General features: G+C 51.5%; 1 protein-coding gene across 2 annotated transcripts in view; it reads left to right on the forward strand.

The window, feature by feature from the left end:
* Positions 1-14,738, forward strand: part of CD247 (CD247 molecule) — a gene marked incomplete at both ends in the record, with an annotated part of 71,573 nt that extends 56,835 nt beyond the window's left edge. Inside the window, 7 exons of one of the 2 annotated variants that reach the window (XM_084250475.1) lie at positions 9,690-9,793; positions 10,062-10,118; positions 10,897-10,977; positions 12,013-12,048; positions 12,782-12,838; positions 13,694-13,729; positions 14,673-14,738. In XM_084250475.1, the coding sequence (XP_084106601.1) occupies positions 9,690-9,793; positions 10,062-10,118; positions 10,897-10,977; positions 12,013-12,048; positions 12,782-12,838; positions 13,694-13,729; positions 14,673-14,738 (437 nt within the window). The remainder of the gene's footprint in view (positions 1-9,689; positions 9,794-10,061; positions 10,119-10,896; positions 10,978-12,012; positions 12,049-12,781; positions 12,839-13,693; positions 13,730-14,672) is intronic. The other variant, XM_084250476.1, reaches the window with a different exon arrangement.
* Between the last annotated feature and the right edge of the window lie 4,853 nt (positions 14,739-19,591).

Genomic DNA, 19,591 nt, shown 5'->3' on the forward strand with positions numbered 1-19,591 from the left:
CTGCTGAAGAGGCTAGGCTTGTGTTCTTCCCATACTCTTCACTGCGCAGCCCAGTGGATGACCACCTCTGTGTCTGAGTTCCTACCACATGCTCTTGCTTACCTGTAACATGCTTCCTTTTCACACATACCTGGAATTATGAATTATGGTGGCTATTTTCAGAAAAGAAAGCTTTTAGTTTGCTAGAGCTGCCATAAGAGAACACCATGGGCCAGGTGGCTTAAACAGCAGAAATTTATCTCCTGGTGGTTCTGGAGGCTGGACGTCTGAGATCAGGGTGTCGGCAGAGTGAGGCTACTGGGAAGCCTCTCTCCTTGCCTTGCTGATGACTCTGCCCACTGTGTCTTCACGAGGTCTCCCTCTGTGTGTGTGTGTGTGCGTCTCCTAATCTTCTCTTCTCATGAGGACACAGTCACATTGGGTTAGGGCCGTCCTAAAACCTCACTTCAAATAGCCTGTCTCTGAAGGTGGTCACATTCTTAGGTACTGGGTGTCAGGACTTCAACATATGAACTTGGGGGTGGGGTGAAGGACAGAATTCTGCCCAACACAGAAATGAAGGCTTGTGATCAATACGTGTTAATGAAGGATGAAAAGGCAGAAGAATAAATGGACCTGCATCCCTTCAGTAAAAACGAAACCACTTTATTGAAAAAAAACCATTGCTTGGTTCATGGTATGTACAGGATGATGTCAGGAAGAAATAAAGATAACCGCATTTGGGTGAATGCAGACAGTCATCAAGGGTCCCACCCTCTCATCACCCTTTGTCCCCCTCTAGTCTCCATCATTCATGCCACCTTGGTCACATCCCTCCTTGCTATTCAGACACAGCAACCCTGATTCTGTCACAGGGCCTTTGCACCTGCTGTTTCTCTGCCAGGAATACTTTTCTTCCCCATATTCCCACAGCTGATGCCTGCTGACCACTTGCAAAAATAAAAACCTGAAAAACAGAATCCATTTCTCTGTCACTTTGTACTTTCATTTCCCTAACCAGTCGTAAGACTGAGTGTCTTTCTATAAGCAATTTGTTTTTCTTCCTCTGAGAATTGCCTATTTATATCATTTGCTGATTCTTCTCTTGGACTTTTTGTCTTAGCTTTCATTTTTCAAAGTATTATTGATTGAATTTTAAACTTGCAAAAAGCTCTAGGAATGAAGCTTTTTATCATAGAATTATTTACACAGGTGAAAAACTGGAAACAAATCAATGAGGGAAATGATTAAATAAATAGTGGAAGGATTCTCATAAAACCATAAAAGAGGATATTCAGTAAAACTATGAAGTAACAAGAAATGCAAACTATGAATATGTGAAATTACGTGAAAATATGAAGTCATAAAACTAACCGAAAAAAGGGACTCTTCTCAGGGCAGAATTTTTTAATATAGAATGATTACAATTTATAAATAACAAACACTATGGTGTGTGATCTACTATCATGATAATAGAGGTTATATTTGAATGTAGTAGTCTTATAGGCAATTTTAATTTTTCAACTTTTCTGCAAGTTTATAATGACCTGATTTCCTTAAAAAATAAAAATGGGGGCCTCCCCGGTGGCGCAGCGGTAGAGCACTGGGTTGCGAAGCTGCCCGCAGCCTCTGCGGCGCTGGTTCGATCCCCAGCTGCTCCCCGGCCACCGGAGGAGGGTCCCACATGGCGCGCAGACCTCTCCTGCCGCCCGCTGCTCCCCTCAGCAGTGTACTTCGGTCCTTCTGCCTGCTCTGCTCCCCGCTCTGGCTCTGGTGAATTCTCTCACCCTCCCACGCTTCTGACTGTACCCAGTGCATGCATAAACAAAACAAACAAACAAATAAATAAATAAAGCATGCCTCTATTAAAAAATAAATAAATAAAAATGATTATAGGAAAAAAATTTAAGTATTACACAAACCATAACAAGTTTAATGGAAATAAAAATATAAGAAGGGGAAAATTTGCCCATAATCCTGTTACCCCATAATCCTTGGAACCTTTTTCTATGGACATATATGGTGTAGTTGCTGTGACATGATTAGAATGCAGGCTGTTGTGATATAAGTTTAGTGCTACAACAAAAACACAGTATTTGAAATCTAACACAAAGGAGGTGTGGCATATTAATGGGGTAATGATAAAACACATGGTGCCAATAAATTATATAGGTGTGTTCTGCAGATCAAGATGAGGGTGTCACCAGGTGGGTCAGCTTCTAGGGACATTCACTAGAAGATCTATTGATCCTACTGGTAAGGAATCCTCCTTCCCAGCCGAGGACCAGTAAGTCACAATGGTAGTTAGGATTCTCGACCAAATGGTATTTGGGTTCCACCTGGCTCTAGACCTTGGACATGTCATTAAGCTTCTCTGAGTTTCAGTTTCCTCAGCTATAAAGTCTCAGTCACTATGAAGATTGCATAAGAAAACTTCTATGTGCTTCCTGTCATAAAATACTTCAACTCACAGTTGTAATTATTATCCGTGTGTGTCTAGCCTGTATCTGCACCACTGCAGTTAAAATTAATTGCTCAATGAAAAGGAGCAACCCCTCAGGGGAGGTCTGGGAACCCAGGTTGCTGTGGTCAAAGGGTTGGGCATCATACCCAGAACAGATTACCCCCTCACCGCCCCCCACCCCGCTGCTGCCACTGCCTTCCTGAAAGCACATGATTTCCTGTTTTCTAAATTCTTAGCTGCACTGTCATCACCACTTGCTGGTGTTGGAGCCTGGGGGTAGGGCTGGGCAGTAGCAGGACCCTGGGCTAAAAGTTGGAGATGCAAAAAGGAGGTCCGGGGACTAGGCAACTGGCTGCTCCTACCTGAACCACGGGGTAGTAAGATTAACTCTGATGCCATTAACTGCAGTGAACTGAGAGCTGATCAGGTACCAAGCTCACCCCCACCTCCCTGTCCCGTGCCTGGGGAGGTAGATGTGACTGTTCCCTGGTCACACAGCCCGTCAAGCGGCGGAGCCAGGACTGGGGCTCAAGTGTCCACTTCCAAAGTCTCTGTTTTTGCTGTGATGGTAACATACTTCCTACTAAGAGGGGACAAGCTAGACGGGTGGGATTCTAAGGCTGCCCCATGGGAGTGAAAAAATCTGTGGTTTTTGCACTTTTGAAGGCAGAACAAGGACAAAGGTTTTTTGGTGGTGGTGGGTTTTTTTTTGAAGCTGAAAATTAGAGCTCTCCACCAGCTATTGATGGGCAGTGAGCCCCCTGTCAACTGAAGTATGCCAGCAGAGATGGGGGCTGCAGAGTAGAAGTTCCCACAAAATGTGGCAAACTTGGAGAGAAAGCCCAGAGGCACCAGCATACCCCAGAGACAACTGACTCAGCACCAGGCATGCTGGGAACTTTCCAGTTCAGTGACCTTCCTGAGCTTTAATTTCCTCATGTGCAAAACAGAATTGGTAGTAACTCTGCCCATATCAAACCCGAGGATTAAATCAGGTGTCACAGAAAAGGATTCTCTAAAGTGTATGCTGAGTGTAAATATAAGTTACCTTATTTTCAATTTGGGAAGCCAGGAGTCCTCAGAACATCCCTAAAGTGCTGAGTTCCTGCTGTCTGCCAGCCCCTTTGTTCATGGTCTGATCTTAACTTTACACACCGAAAGGTGGGTATCTCCAGCTTGAGCTGGGAATCTGAGAAGTTGCACTCCCACTGCTGCTTTTGCCCACAGATCCTCCATAGTGGCCAAGATAGTCACTTGATACTGGGGCTCATGAGAGCCATGGGGCAGGGCATTACCCCATACAGTATCTCATCTCATTTGCATAATTACCCTTGAAGTCGGTCTCTTTAAACCCCCCTTGCAGGGTGGGGAGGCGAAGCTCAGAGAGCTTGAGAACACTCTCCCCAAACACAAAGTCAGTCACCAAGTGCTGGGTGAGGAGGCAAATTCGCAAGTGAAACAAAAATGCATCATCTGTGCTTTCCAGGGCTTGTTGGGAAGGGGACACATAAAACAGCCATGACTCAGTGTCAAAAGGTGGTGAACAGCAAGGGCTGTGAGTTCAGAGCAGTGAAAATTCTGAGGCTCACCTGAGGCAGAGAGGTGAGAAGGGCACCTGACATCAGGAGAGCCAGGAATCCCATCCAGCTCTGCCACTGACCTGCAGGAGTCCTGGGGATTACTTTGTTGCTCCTCTGGTCTCAGTTTATGGACCTGTGAATTGGGTCCAAATAACCCCCTTGCCTGCCTGTAGGGTGCTTCAGAGAACCAAATCTGATCAGGCCCCAGAAATACAAATTGGGGGGGCTCAAATGAGAGGTGCCCTTGTTAGTTGGGTGGGAGGGATTTCTGCCATGCCCTGCTCCCCAGCAGGGTTTGCTGGAGGAGGCTCACTGCGGGGAGCTGCCCTGTGCTTGCAGTACGACCATGGCAGGGCCGGGCGGATGACAATCTTGCCTCAGAAGCTCCAGGCTGGGAGACAGACATATGTTTCAGATACATCTCACTCAGAGAAACCAGATTCTAAAAAGGCACTCCCCAAACCCCCTCCTGCCCAGGCAGTCCTCTGGGGTCCCAGCATCTTCCTGTTACTAGGCAGTGGGGTGGAAATTCTTGAACATGTGAAGATAACAGAAGGGCTTGGGAGATGCTTGCTCATGCTGGCCGACGAGACTCCGAGATGTTTGACATAGTGAGTGCCTGGATGGTTACTCTGTCCTTGGGCTGCCCTTGGACGCTCCCTGGGCAGAGTCTCCCACCGTCTGTTGCAGTATCCTACTGTGCCTAGTCTTGGTGGTGCTCTGGAGGCTCCCAACATGGCCATTTGAGGGACCGGGCCAAACCCTGCTGCCTCTGAGCTCCATTAGATTGTCAAAGAGATGCTGCGGCTCAGATTCTTCCTCATTTTGTGCTCCGCCTCCGGGGAGATGTGGTTTCTACTCCCAGCCTTGCAGAGGCTGTGACCTGCTGGCCTGACTCATCAATGCCTGTAGAATCCAGATTCCCAGTTCAGCCAGGCCCTGACCACACCAGGTTTGTGACCGCGATGGCGGCGACCTTGCTGGTGGGGAGCAAGGGGCTGTGAGTGACTCAGGGCTGCAACCGTGCTCCCTTCTCACTCCCCAGTGTCCAAATCTGAGATCCGCTGCTGAAAGTACCCAGGCATGCAGGACCAGCTTTCCCGTGGGCGACATCAGAACTTTGCTTGGTCCTGGAGTAACCTGAATCCCCTAAAACAAAAACACACACTCTCAGTCTGGCCATGGTGGTTTGAGGGGTCTGCTCATGTTAGGGTGCCTGCAAGATCCCTGCATCTCAGCCACACCTAGACATGTGTTCTGCCTTCCCCCATTGTACATCCATATTTGCTGTGTGTCCGTGTAGTTGCAGAGATCTGGTCAGGCTGGAGTGGATCACCTGTTCGACCTAGGAAAGTTGGGGTACCCTCAGGGAATTGAGGCAATTTCCCCTTACTTTGCCGGTTCACCAACTCTGTCTTGTACAGGGCCCGGAGAAGGGATTGTGGAGACCTGGATGGGATGGATAAAGGCTCACGGGGTCAGAGCCACCCTCAGGGTTTGCTTTGTAAATAGGGCAAGAGCCCGTCTCTCCAGGCCACCACCGAGTCCTGGCCTATGCCAGGAGGCCATCGCTAGGTCTGCCTTTGTTTTTCCTCAGCACCTTTGTTCTGACACAAAGACAGTGGCTTCTGAGTGGGAAATCACGTGACTGCTCCGAATGTGTCCCCCTCATCAAATGCTCTCGTGGGTTCCAGATGACGCCACAGATGCAGGAGCCGGTTATCTGTGCAGCTGCGAACAGGCCGAAGTCAGGAGCTCGGTGGCTCTTAGTCCTACCCAGTTTAAAAGTTACTGATAACATTTGACTCTTCCCCCTCAAATAAATGTACGGATGGTAATTTGAGGGCAAAGATCAGAGTGATGACGATCGCTGATATCCTGCAGCACGTATTATTTGCCAGGTCCTGCCCCTCAAAAGAATTATTTAATCCTCGCTGCCAACTCACGAAAGAGGTAATACAATCCCCATTTCACAGATGGGAGAACTGAGGCTCAGAGAAGTCCTGTGACACGCAGCACACAACAGCGAGTCTGTGAGAGGGACTGGGGCTATAATTTTGTTCATCCTCTCTGTTTGAAGGTGAACTTTATACTTGTGGGAGGTGTGGCTGCAGCAGCATGCTCTCAGCTCTGGTCTGTGTTCAGGTCCAACTGCGATGGAGAAGGGATGGAGAGCCTGGTGAGACCCTCAAGGTCCCTGGGTTCCCTTTCAAATGCCAGAGTTCTCTCAGGTGCCCTGGATCTGGGGCAGAGGAGAGGAAAGCATGAGATAAATCAGCTTTGCCAGTTTGCTAGCAAGGGCCTGGGAGTTCCCTTTGGGACCGAACGTGGTAGAAATAGAAATAGGTGCAAAAGCAGCTCAGGGGAGGAGCAGAGCAGTCTCTACTTGGGGAAGGCGGTGGGGAAGAAGCTGAGACCCAGAAGGGAGTGGCTGTGGTTCTTGTCTTTGAGTTGGCATTCCGGAAAGCTGCTTTTTCAGAGAAGCCACCCCCGCCCCCTGCCATGTGTGTGGGCTCTTGAGCTAAACCCTAAGCCCCAAGAGGGCAGAAGACCCTACCCAAATGTTAGACATCACTGTCCTTCTAGAGGAAATTTACAAAAACACCCATTATCTCATTTAATTCTCACCATACCCCTTAAGGTAGATATGATCACCCTCCAGTTTACAAACGGAGAAACTGAGGCCCAGGGAAGTGAGGTGACTTGACTTGCCCAAGATCCCACAACTACTCAGTGGTAGGGAAAAGGCTAGAACCTGCCTGATACCTGCATCCTCTGGCATCGAGCTGATGTCCAATGACTAGTTAACCCAGTATGTAATTTTCCTGGGTCCCGAGTTCCTTTGTGGGGTCCTCAACTTGGGAAGTGCGTGCAGTCTAGTTCCCCTCCTCAGCCAAACCGGCACAGCACAGTGTCACGGGCCATAAAATCGCGCTGCTCTTTACAAAGAAAGAAAGAAAACCTGTTCCGATTACTTATCTCTGGGGAGGCACCCAGCCCCCCGCCCCCACTGCACTGACTCTGCACAACACAAAGAAATATTTCTTCTTATTTGTTCTAAATTTACTGTCCAGTAGTTTTTCTGTTCTCATTTTATGTGGCAGGCAACTGAGCGATTTCTCCCAGCCCTTTTTCTGAATCTCAACCACCCCTATAAATCGCTGCTGACACCTTCCCTCCAGGACTAAATGAAAAACTCTCCCCAGCTTTGGTGGCCTCTGCTGGGGGCTGGTTGGTCTCCCAAAGGCCATTAGAGTCCTATTTCAGTCGGCTGCGGCTTTGGGGACTACCCTAGGGCTAGGGCTCAGCCAGCTGAGGGCAGAGCCAGGTGTCTTCCCTGAAAATTTCCTGACCTCTAATGACTGTCTGCCGGAGCCTTGAGCTCTGATGTGGGGGTGGCAGACACGGAGATGCAGAAGATGCATTGGTCGCCAGCACTTAGAGCCTAGACTTTTATCCCCCGACAGGTTGTTTCTGCAGTGTTTTGGGGGAGGCAGGCTCTGTGGGAGCAGCACCCTAATTTTCACCAGGGGCTCAGGTGGCAGGACCTGAGTGGGTTTCAGTGGCTGCTGAATGGAGGGGCCACGCTAGCAATGGCAGGCATTGTCTGCCATTGGAACTGGCCCACATGAAGTCAGCCGCAGGAGTGGGGTCATCGTGAAGGGAGGGCGTGTCGGGAGCTGGGCCAGGGCTGGTCAGTCAGGGCCCTTGGCAGGGCTGGACGGGGAGTCTGGGCTTCAATTTGAGTGACTGGGCCAACAGTTGAGGCGGGGGATGGGACTATGGGAAGTTTACAGAGACCAGCTGCTGAGGACGCAGAGGGAATCCAGGTGGTAATCAAATGTTTGAGGTCAGAGGGATTCATGGGGGGCAGTGGAGATGCTGGGGCAGCCCTGAATCACCAGTCCCCACGGGTCATGGGGCAAACGTCTGCATCAGGATGGGCAGGCAGGGGGAGGAAGAACCACAGACAGACACTGCTTGGGGCAGTATTGGGAGACTCTCTCTTGCCCTGTGTGCTCCTGGGTACACCTGAAGATCTCTGTGCCTCAGTTTCCATCTGGTACTGCTGGGAGGATCTGACAAAGAATGACATCAAAGCAGTGTCTGACACAAAGGAAACACCAAAGAAATGTACTGTTTACACTTTACACTCTGCTTAACAGAAGAGGCAGCTGAAACAGGGTTAACAGCCTGCAGCAAGTCACATAAGCAGGTCAACGCTCCTGATCTGGTCCTTTGCCCAAGAAAAGGCTGCAGCAGCCAGCAGGTGGCGCCCCGGGTTGGGACGAGCCTGCGGTGGATGGTCCAGCCTGGCACCGCTGTCCCTGCACACCACTGGGCGTGAGAAATGCTATGCCCAGCTTTACAGGCTGAGCTGCTGACATGTACCTGGTAGAAGTACAGAACAGACGAACATGCGTGTCTCCTCACCCACTGGGCAGTGAACTTTCAAATACAAATGGCTTATTTTATTTAACCTGAATACCTTTTGTACCTACCTCCCCAACCCCGTTGTACTTCAATGCCAGCGCCAACGACATGTACACTAATTATAGTTTGACAAAGGTTACTATGGCAGTGAGTGGTTAGAAGTTCCTTGGAAATTTGGGGCGGGAGATAGGCTTAACAGAGAGGCAATTTAAGCTGCATTTTGTAGAATGTATCAGATTTTATCAGATGGCAGCAGGGAATATGTAGCAGGGAGGCAAATGGAAGAAACAGGTATGTCCTGGGACTGGCCAGTGGGCCAGGGCTGAGTTGTGGGGCAGGACTGGTGGGCAGGGAGAGGTGGGGCAGGGAGAGGGGGATCATAAGTCTGTTTTTCATGAGACCTCTCCAGGGTCTAGCCCCAGACCCCACAGGGGAGATCCAGTTCAGGGCCTGGCTTCGGAGGACACAGGAGTCAGGGGGGAAGTTAACTCAAAGCCTCACTGTCCTAATTGTGTTGGAGATCGGAAGGATCTCATTCCCCCACCAGGCCTGGTGCCTCCCTGTGGAACCAAGTGCCCTAATTCAGGTGGTGCCATTCATCTGGATATGGGCATCTTACAGAAACTCCCAAGGTACGGGAGCGTACAGGACTCATGCACCCCCGAACCCCATGCCCCCAAGACTGAAGTCCTATGCACACTGAACGTCACCATCCCCCCTACTTTTTGTCTCCCTCCTATCATCCCAGGCTCTGTGGCCCCTCCAGGCTCTACTTCCACTGTTGGGGCAAGCTAGGTTTTCTCAGGCTCTGGGGCAGAGGAGTTGGTCAGATGGGCATGGGGATTGGATCCAGTCTCCTGTCATGATTTTCTTTTCATTTTTAAGATTTATTTATTTATTTATATAAGCACTGGGTACAGTCAGAAGCACAGGAGGGTGAGAGAATTCACCAGAGCCAGAGCGGGGAGCAGAACAGGCAGACTGATGAAATACGTTGCTGAGGGGAGCAGTGGGCAGCAGGAGAGGTCTGCCACGCCGTGTGGGACCCTCGCAGGTGGCCGGGGATCAAACCAGTGCTGCAGAGGCTGCGGGCAGCTTCACAGCCCAGCGCTCAACTGCTGCGCCACCAGGGAGGCCCTGTCACGATTTTCTTGACCAGTCGGGCCACGCTGGGGTGGTAAGGATGTGTCCTCTTACCTGGGGCTGGCTGACCATCTTCTCTCCTGGCACAGAGGCACAGGCCTTTGGCATGCTGGACCCCAGACTCTGCTACCTGCTGGATGGGTTCCTCTTCATCTATGGTGTGGTCATCACTGCCCTTTTCCTGAGAGCCAAGGTGAGTGCCACTGGGCCCTGGGAAGGAGGGTGTGGACGCCCTCACTCTGTGGCTGTTTGGAGAGGCCTTGAACTTGGAAAGTCTCAAGCTTGGTGGCCACTGGCAAAGCTGAGATTAAGCTCTGCAGGCCACACATTGGGCGGGCCGGGGAGGGGCACAGGGATGTCTGGTTGAGCACAGAAAAGAGGCTGCAGAGCCACCAGCCCTGCAGGGAGGGGAGATGAATGGTTTCAAGAGCCAGGCAGTAACGCGCTGCACTCTTTTTCAGTTCAGCCGAAGTGCAGAAGCCCCCGTGTATCCACAAGGCCAGAACCTGGTCTACAACGTAAGTCAGCCCCATGGAGGGAGGTGTGGTCCTCGGCCTGGCACAGGAGAAGGGCCTCCCGGGGGGCACTGGGTGTAGGTCTGAAGCCTCCCCCCCCGCCCAGGGCTCAGATTTTTAACCATCAATCAAGGGATCGTAACTGTACCTGCCTCCTGGGTGTGCCGCGAGGTTGACAGCTGTAAGGATTTGATAGCTGGAAAGCACCACAGTGCTCTGGAGTCTCTTAATGTGGGGTGCAGATTCTGAGAATTTCGTTAAGCCACTTCCTGGTCGTGCAAACGTCATAGAGTCACTGCACCCCTAAGCTGGATGGTGCAGACTGCTAGGTCCCCTTCTCCCATGTTTTCCATCAGTGACCCACATGACTGCATGAGTGAGCTTGAAGCCCTGTGAGGTAGCACAGGCCTGGGGATCAGGGTAGGGGGAGCAGGAAGGTAATAGAATTTTCATGGGGGCAGGACAGCAATTCATTTTCCCTCTACAGTGGGACTTGAGTGGAGCTGGGTAAGCTCTGCACACTGCTATTTCTTTACTTTCTGAGGGGGGCGGGTATTACTTCTCACCCCACGTGGCTGACCAGCAGGGAGAAAGCACTGATGCCCTTGGGGGAACCCGTCCCGTCAGGGTAATAATGCCTGTTCTCTGACACGATGGCTTCTGAGGAGCCCCTTACTGCACCACACCTGGCTCCTGCCCCTTTCTTTTTGAGCCTCTGTGAGTCAGCCTGGCTGCCCCCGCCTGCCCCTGCCCCTCCTCTGAGGTTTTCCTGTCTGTTTAGGAGCTCAATCTGGGACGAAGAGAGGAGTACGATGTTCTGGATAAGAGGCGCGGCCGGGACCCTGAGATGGGAGGGAAACAGGTAGGGTGGTCCCCTCCGGGGCTCCGTGTAAGCTCCCCTCCGTGTTTGGGGCGGGGGGCAGCTGGGAGGAGCAGGCATTGAAGAGGGGCTCCTGAATGCCACCACACTCCACCCTAGCAAGTGCGGGGCCTGGGGCAAGAGACAGCCGGAGGCGCCCACGCTCCAGTAGGCGCCCTAGCCCTCAAGTCCCAGCACCTTCTTGCTCCCCTCAAACTACTCCTCAGCCACGCTGGCGGGTACACACAGTGGCATTGTCTACCCCCAGGAGGAACGACCTGGGCAAGAGGTCTGCAGAGCAAGGGTATAAGCCACAGGGCAAGACTTGGGGCCCAGGTACCCCTATAAGCATAGGGAAGCTCTGGGAAGACCACCTTGCCTGTGGGGAGAGGAACAGCTGGATGAAGCCCAGGAAGTGTCCTCTTAAGAGCAGGGCTCAGTGTAAAGGCCTGGGCTGCCCAGTGGCCTTGATGTCTCTGGTCACAACTGTCCCCTGCAGGCCCTCTGAGCTCTGAGCTAGAAGGTTATTGTTGGAGTGAAGGAGCGAGCAAGAGAGGCCCTCCGCTTCTTTAACCCCCACCCCCACCTCAGCTCTTCTCCCCCGCTGTGGACAAGGGTGCAGGGGCACAAAGGGCCTGTCTCTGTATGGTGAGACTCCTTCCGCCCTGTCTGGCCCTTCTCCAGACAAGGCTCCCCGTGCCTTTCATCTTCAGCCCCAAATCCCACTTGTAAGCCTGTGACAGTGTGGAAATACATCTGCAAGGGGACAGAGGGGCCAGCCCCCAGCACACTCCCCTGCCCCAGGCAAGGCTGCACCACGCTGGCCCTCGGGAGGTACACCAGGGAGCAGGGGATGGACAAGCGTGCATTGAGGGCTCTGGGGGGGCTGGGAGTCCCCAGAGGGAAAGAAGGGACTCAGGCACCCAGGAAAGGGAGATGCTGATGGTGGAGCCCACAAAGGATGGGGGTGTGGGATGAAAACTCTGCTGGCCTAGATTCCTGAGTCTCCCCATGACGTGCTGCCCTTATCTTTTCTAGCAGAGAAGAAAGAATCCCCAGGAAGCTGTGTACAACGTGAGTAGAGGAGGTGGCACATTTGCCCATAAAAGTTTGGAAAGAAGTGCTGGGAAGGGACTCAGAATGGAGGAGGGGGTTGGCGCCATACTCCCCTGGCTGACCCTGCCTTGACCTTCACTTTCCTGGGTCAGATAATGCCTCCCCTGCTTGCTGCCTGCGGGGCGGCTGCTGGGAAAGACCCTTCACATGTCTTCGCTCCCTCGGCCCCCGAGCCTGATGCTGAAGCTCCTGCATCAAGCTGGGGGGAGGTACAGTGAGGTCAGGCTGAGCAGCCCCTCTGGGGGGCTTCTGTCCTGGGGATGTTTTCCTTTACTGTTGAAAGGACATCCTCACCATCCTGGATGGGGATCTGGTTGTGCTTCCAGTTTGTTGGCCAGGTCTGCCATGAAGGGCAGTTGCTCCTTCCCTCCCGTGGTTGCTTGGCCCACGGTCCGTGGCGGTGGCTGTGTAAAAGGGACATTTCACTCAGATAAATGATCCTGGGGGTTCCACCTGAGCCCTTGTCTGGTCCAACACTTGTGTCCTTTGGCAGAATGCCCCCTCTTATCTTGTTGAGCTTCTCAACTCAGTGCAAAGGGCTGGCAGCTCAGAGGAGATTCCAGAGGGCTGAGCAGGAAGAGGGTAGGGTTGGGGCAGAGATGTCTGTACAAATAAGGCCTGGAACCTCAATTCTGGGAGTCAGTGTTCTTTTATTAGTTAGTAATCCAGTATCTCCCTCCCTCTTCTCCAGGCCCTGCAGAAAGACAAGATGGCGGAAGCTTACAGCGAGATTGGGAGGAAGGGAGATGTGAGTGTTGATCTTTCCTCATTCCCAAGGATTGGGGGGTAGGGGGACACTATAAGGGCATTCTCATGGTCTTCTTGACACACCTGCTGAAGGTCTCCATTGCCATCCATTTCTCACGCCACCCATACAAGCCCCCGTGACGGCGCAGAGACAAAGGAAAATCTGGCTCTCACTGCTGGACACAAGATTTGAAGAAGGGGTTGATTCAAGTATTTGAAGTGCACTAATGTGTCTTCGGCACTCAGGACTTGCTCATAAAGAAATAAAAATTTCCAAATGGGGGAAGGGAGTGCTGGACCCTCTAAGCAGGGCCCTGTGGGACTGCTCAGGTTGTATGTCCAGGAAGCCACCTGGTCTGTGCCTGGCTAGGTAGATGGTCTCACTGAATCCCCACAATAACCCAGAGAGAATCGTGGGCCTTCGAGTCCCAGGTTAATTAACTTTTGCAGCCAACACAGCTGGTACTTGGGGAGCCAGAATTTGGAAGGACTCAGCCAGAACTGTGAGCTACTACATGGCTGCCATTTCCAGGGAGTGTTGGTGATGAGTCAGCATTTCCAGGACTGTGGGAGGCCCATTTATTCCAAGCAGTGGACCAGGTGGTCAGCTGCCTGTGACCTAGATCCTATGAGGACCTGAGTGGGCCTGAGCAAGCCTGGGCCTCCTCAGGTGAGGCCTGTCCTCAGGGGAGGCTCCGAGTGTGGCCTGAGGGCCCTTTTCTCCTGGAGAGGCAAGGGTGCTGCTGGGCAACAGTAGCCTCTGATTCTCTGGAGGCCCTGGCATGGGGTCCTTGAGCAGGAAGGCCTCTACTAACTGATTGCTCACCCTTTTCTGGTTTTACTCTCACAGAACCAGCGGCGCAGAGGCAAAGGAAACGATGCCCTTTACCAGGTGAGAGCCGATGGCGGTGCCTCAGGTCTACCTCTTCCCAAGATGGCACCCTCAAACCAGGGCTGAGGTCCAGGCACCCACTATTTGCTTCTTGGAGGTACCAATTGTTGCCAACAGCTGGGCAGGGCAAGCCCGGGCCTCCTCTGCCTGGCAGCCCTGGAGCAGGGGCACTGGCCACACAAGTCACTGCAGAAGCCTTGCCCTGCCCTGTGTCCTTAGAGCTACCATGGGAGGGTGGGTAGACTGAAGGAAAAAACATCAAGGTAAAGAACAACTTTAAAAAGAAAACATGATGTTATCAGGGTCCTGGTTTATGCAAATCAGTGTAAATAATTATATTCTAAAATACAATCCCTTGGGTTTCCATTAGCTACCTGGACTGACTTCAGAGTGGCAAGCTCTGCTGGTGTGTGTTCAGGGTGACATCAGAGAGCCACCAGAATTTACTCTGGGGGCCTGGACCCCCAGAGAAGTGTCCGGTGACATTGGGCCTGCCTGTCTACCTGGCCTCAGACAAATAGCACAAATGTTTTTGCCTGGCCTGGGAGGAGGCTTGGGAGGGATTGCTGAGGTCAAGGAGCCCCTCTTTCCAGCTGCCAGTGACAGCAGGTAGTCTGGGGAAGCCTGGGCTCTTCCCTCATTCCAGTTCAGTCTTCTGCTTGGGGGACTGTCCTTCCTCTTTGGCCTGACAGGAGCTGGCTGGTCCCAACCACTGCAGCACTTGGAAACTGGCCAGAGGGGAGATGTTAACAGGAAAGGAATGGCTGCAAGGCCACTCCCAGCAGGGCAAAGATCCTCAGGGTGAAGCTCCCCACCTGTTATATGAGGGGGCTATTCCAGGGGTTCTGGAGGCTGGTTAGGGGCTGTGCTGTGGAAGATAACTTTAGGCCTCTGAGTGCCGACCAGGGCTTCTGACCTGCTTCTTTTTCTGATTTTCTGACAGGGGCTCAGCACAGCCACCAAGGACACCTATGATGCCCTCCACATGCAAGCCCTGCCCCCTCGCTAAGGGCACGGATTCTACCACTCACAGACCAGAACCACAGACGCCCAGACTGTTAAAGACACCGGATAAAGCATTTATAGCCCAGCTCACTTGTCTCTTCTCCACCGCCCAAGAATACCTCTTTATGAAAGTTGTAACATGTGGTCACGTCAATTCCAGACTGTCACACAGACTCCTTGTCCCTGGATGCTCTGAGAGTGTGACCCCAGGGTTACAGCCTTGTCCCCTCAAGCCCTGCTCTGGGAGCCTGAGAGGCGGGTGCAGCATGCTCTGTGGGTAGCACTGTCTGGGCAGCTCCCGGCTCCCACCTGGGAGACAGACACACCCTGCCGCAGCCAGGTGTTGAGTCTGTGACCTGTAAATTCCCCTGAGCAACCCCCAATGTCAGCACATGTCCTAATAGGCTGCATTGTTCTGTCAGTATATGAGTGGCTTCGTGCCTGCTGTAAATTTGGCTTCTATGTTAACCTTCCTCCTCATTTCAATATAACTTGTGATTGGGGTGACGAGGCTGTTGAGCCCAGTGAGTGGGTTGGGCGGAGGCAGGATGGCATGAGCGCCTTGACAAGTGGACACCAGCCAGCGGGGGATGAGGTGTGAGCAGGGAACCATCATGGAGGCTCAGCTAGAGCCCTGGGGAGACGGGAAGGGCCCCCTCAGGCAGACATTCCGTTACAGAATGGGTGTGCCAGGTTCCAGGGGCACCCAGCGAGGAGTGAGCGCCCATGTCCTGGTGGAGCTCACAAGAGCTCAGGGGCTGTGAGAGCTGAACAAGCTGCGGTAAAGAACAGATTGTCAGCCCAGACACAACAAAGCATGGGGGGACCACAAGGGGGGCACTGGTTCACCTCACCTTGGATGACCCCCCGCATTGTAAGGCTGGAAGGAAGACCAACACCCTATGGGCGCACGGGGCCACCTCGGTTCACCCACTTGAACGTTGCTGTGTGATGAGAAGGCGCGTGGCCATGGACAGAGCACCCCTCTCTGCTTGGGTTTAATTTATACTGGTTGCTACTCCTTACTCTTTTGCATAATAAATGCTTTAGTGAAAATGAGCTTTCCTCTAAGCTTTATTTCCAGAGCTGAGACTGCATTGGAGATCTAGTCAGCAGGAAGTCAGCTGCTGCCCAGAGAGGTGCAGCCACAGACTCAGGATGCCACCAGGGGCAGCGTCACTTCCTTCAGAGACGGAAGAGGGTGGCATCCTGGTTGGTGGCAGTGCAGAGGGACCCTGAGAGTCGCACCAGGTGCCGTATAGTCTGCAGAATGGGTCAGGCTTTTGTGGGAACAAGAGAGGCTGATGGGAAAGGAGCAGTTGGGGTGCAGGGTGTAGGGGCTGCTGGAAAGGAGCCTCCTTATCAGAACACTGTGGGCTCAGGGGGCTGGGAATCAAAAGGGCAGCTGATGCCACAGCACAGCTCAGTCCATAGATCCTGGGAGGGATGGAGGACAGAGGACTTTTCCCTCACAAATGGTCGCTCTCTCCCCCTCAGTCTTTCCTCCACCTGTGCTGGTTCTACATGTGGCCCCAACTCATCCAACCTCTGGTCCATAGTGGGTTGAGACTTGGAAACAGAAACAAAGTCCAAGGCCATGGCCATTAAAAGCCCCTGAGTGGGCCTCCCCGGTGGTGCAGCAAGTTGAGCGCCTCGCGGTGAAGCTGTCCGCAGCCTCTGCAGCGCGGGTTCGATTCCGGGTCAGCCAGAGAGAAACCCACATGGCGAGCAGACCTTTCTTGTCTCGCCCATTGCTCCCCTCAGCAGTGTCTTCAGTCTGTCTGTCTGTTCTGCTCCCCACTCTGTCTCTGGTGAATCCTCTCACCCTCCCGTGCCTCTGGCCTGTACCCCAGTTCTTGCATAAATGAAGTAAAATCTTAAAAAAAAAAAAAAAAGACCCTGAGCATCTGGGATTCCCAAACACATCTCTGTAGGGTGAAATTGTAGTAACCAGGGCATTTAATTTGTAACCTGGCCTTCTAGGGGAATTCAAGTCCACTCACCAAACACCTGCCTAGCACCCACCTATTCTTGGTCCAGCACTTCCTAGCTATCCAGGGTGGATAGAGAGAAAAGCATCATCCCAGAGTCAGGGATGTAAAATTTCATCAGATTTCAACCACATCATAAAAAAGAATCTGGTGTCACTGCTGTCCTGAGACACAGAGGACAGGCTGGTGGCAGCAGTGAGGTGGATGTGAGTAGCTATAATTAGGGGTGCAGGCAGAACCCAGAGAGGTACTGGGTTCACAGGAGGAATGGCCTGAGAACAGGACATTGAAAGATAGTGACCTCCAATGATGCCACCTGGTCATGAGGCAAAGGATTCTACTGGCCCAAGTTCATTAAGACAATGGACAGTCCCTCTGAGCTGCTTTTCCTTTATCTTCTACTTGCTGGGGTTTTTTAAACCAACATTGGATTCATCTATTGTAAAAGTGAGCAAGTAGGCCTCAGACTTAGTTCCAAGGCTGTTGGCTGAGGAGAGCTTGACCCAATTCTGTCAAGAATATGATTTAAGAGGCAAGAGCAAAGTGGAAGTCAGTGGTGGGTGTCAGGCTGACTGGACAGGGCATGAAGACTTACCAGACAACATGCAAGAGAACCACAGAGACAAAGCAGCTGGGAGAGAAATGAGTGGACATGTTCAGATCCCCAGTGAGGGTGGCCATCCCAGACAATGCTGCCATGCTGGGCACTACGGGGGCTCCCCCTTCCTGAAGTCTGGAAGCTCCCTCTCCACAGTGTAACTGGATTCCCTCAGTCCCAAGAAGTTACAGTTCATATAATACAACGTGCCATCCACTTACTTTAAGTAAAAACGGCACACTTTACATAAACATCCTATTTCATAAGTGTTAAAATATGAAGGTCGGTGTCTTAGATATCAAGGAAGTAGGTCACTTATTTGCAAAGAGAAACCAAAATATGCATGTGTGTGTGTGTGTGTGTGTGTGTGTGTGTGTACGTGTGAAGATGGAAGCTTTCAATATTTTAAAAAAATTGCATTACTTTTATGTCATGAACTAGAGGTAGGGAGGGTGTGGCTTTTTTTGAACAGTATTTTTTCAAGGCTCCTGGTTTACAAACATTTGGCTGAACCCAGATTTGACAGGTAAAAACAGGGCCCCTAAGCAATGCAAACTAGGGGGACAGCTCGGAGGGGCCTAGGCAGGGTCATCTGCTTGGCCCTTCAACAGTAGCCTTGTTCTGTCTGTAACTCATGATGCATTTTGGTAGCCGGGGTGGACATTTCTGTGAACTGGTGACTAAATTCTAACTACAGATGTCCTCTGCCTTCAAACCCAGCAATAAAAGCAGGTATTAGTCACATCCTCTTATAGGGAAGTCAGAGTGGTGGATGTGACTGGACGTGGCTCAGAATAGAGCAACCTTTTTATAAAGGTTGGCGGGGTGATAGGATCTCATCTGCACTTTATCTTCATTCCTTAGGATGTGACAAATAGATTTTGCTTTCTAAAGTCTTCCTCATGCTGGACAGTTGACAACTCTTCCAAGCAGGATTTCTGTTACAAACTTGTACTGTATTAATAACCTCATAAATTTAAATGCAAGCTATACATATAAGGAGGGGTGGAATGAAAAGAAAAAGCTCTTTGAGGCAGAAGTAGGGGAGATGAGGACCCATACAATATTTCCCTTTCCATTTGGGGCCCTTGGCAAGATGGCCACCAGGTCCCGAGACAACAGCTCTCTCCACCTCCCAATCCCAGGAGGGCACACTTGAGTGCCCTCTGCTCACTGGTTACACACCTCCCAACCTCTTCAACAAGCTGAAGTTATCTCTGTGGCAAATTCATTTTGAGTCATATTTTTTTTTATGCAGTTAACTAATTTGTTGAAGACACAAAGTGTTGAGTAGTGAAGGAAGCTAAGCTCTGTCCCTCAGATGGGAGCCCAGACGCCAAGTTCAGGATTAGCTTCCTTCAGAGAATGCTCAGGTGGCAGGAAATGCCAGCGGGTCACTTCAGTTTCAACAATAAATGTGACAAAGTTGAGTTCAATGCCAGTTCTGCAGTCACATACAGTGAGACAGGAGCTTTGAAGTGCTCTCTTGCAGGATCAATCAGGACCTGTGCCTATGATCACACAGAGACCTCAGGTCTGGAGATTTCTGCTGCTGGAATCAGGGTCCCACTAAACCACGAGGGCCTGGGGTGGGGAGGGAGCGATGTGGTGGCCACAGTGGCACCTGGTGCACAGGGGGACCCACTCAGGAGGACTGGGCGAGGAACCAATGTGATGACATGATTTTGGGGCCTCTGAGAACACCCACTGGGAGAAGTCAGCTGGGAGGCTTGCGTGCGCAGTCTGAGTGGGAATGTAACTGTGAGCATCCAGAATGCCAACACAACTTCAAAGAAGCGCAAACAATGTGAAAACACTTGAAAAATGGTTTAATGATGTTTTACAACAGAAATGAACTGTACAGTTACAGTAAGTTTAATATATATAAAAAATTACAGCAGACAAATGCATCTACACAAAATCTACCATTTCATTCTGATTCACTGTCGCCTACACAATCTCTCCCAAGCCTGCAGCCTCTGCAGGCGGTCCCAGGAGGGGGAATCATATAAAGGGCACTTTTAAAGAGACAGCACCGCTCACGTTCCCCACCACCTCCTCTGGCCTCGGGAGGCATCAGCTAATTCCCACAAATGTCAGGTTGCTTGTGTTTCAGGTTTTCAAAACCGAGAAAATGTGTTTCCTTCCCAGGGGCCCAGGTAACAAGGTCCCCAAACTCCAAGTGATCAGCTGATTCTTATAAAATAGTCCTATCAGAGGGGAAATGGCTAGCCGGGCGCTCTGGGGCAGTAAGGCTACACAATAGCC

The sequence above is a fragment of the Talpa europaea genome (assembly GCF_964194135.1).
Source record: "Talpa europaea genome assembly, chromosome: 12".
NCBI lineage: Eukaryota > Metazoa > Chordata > Mammalia > Eulipotyphla > Talpidae > Talpa > Talpa europaea.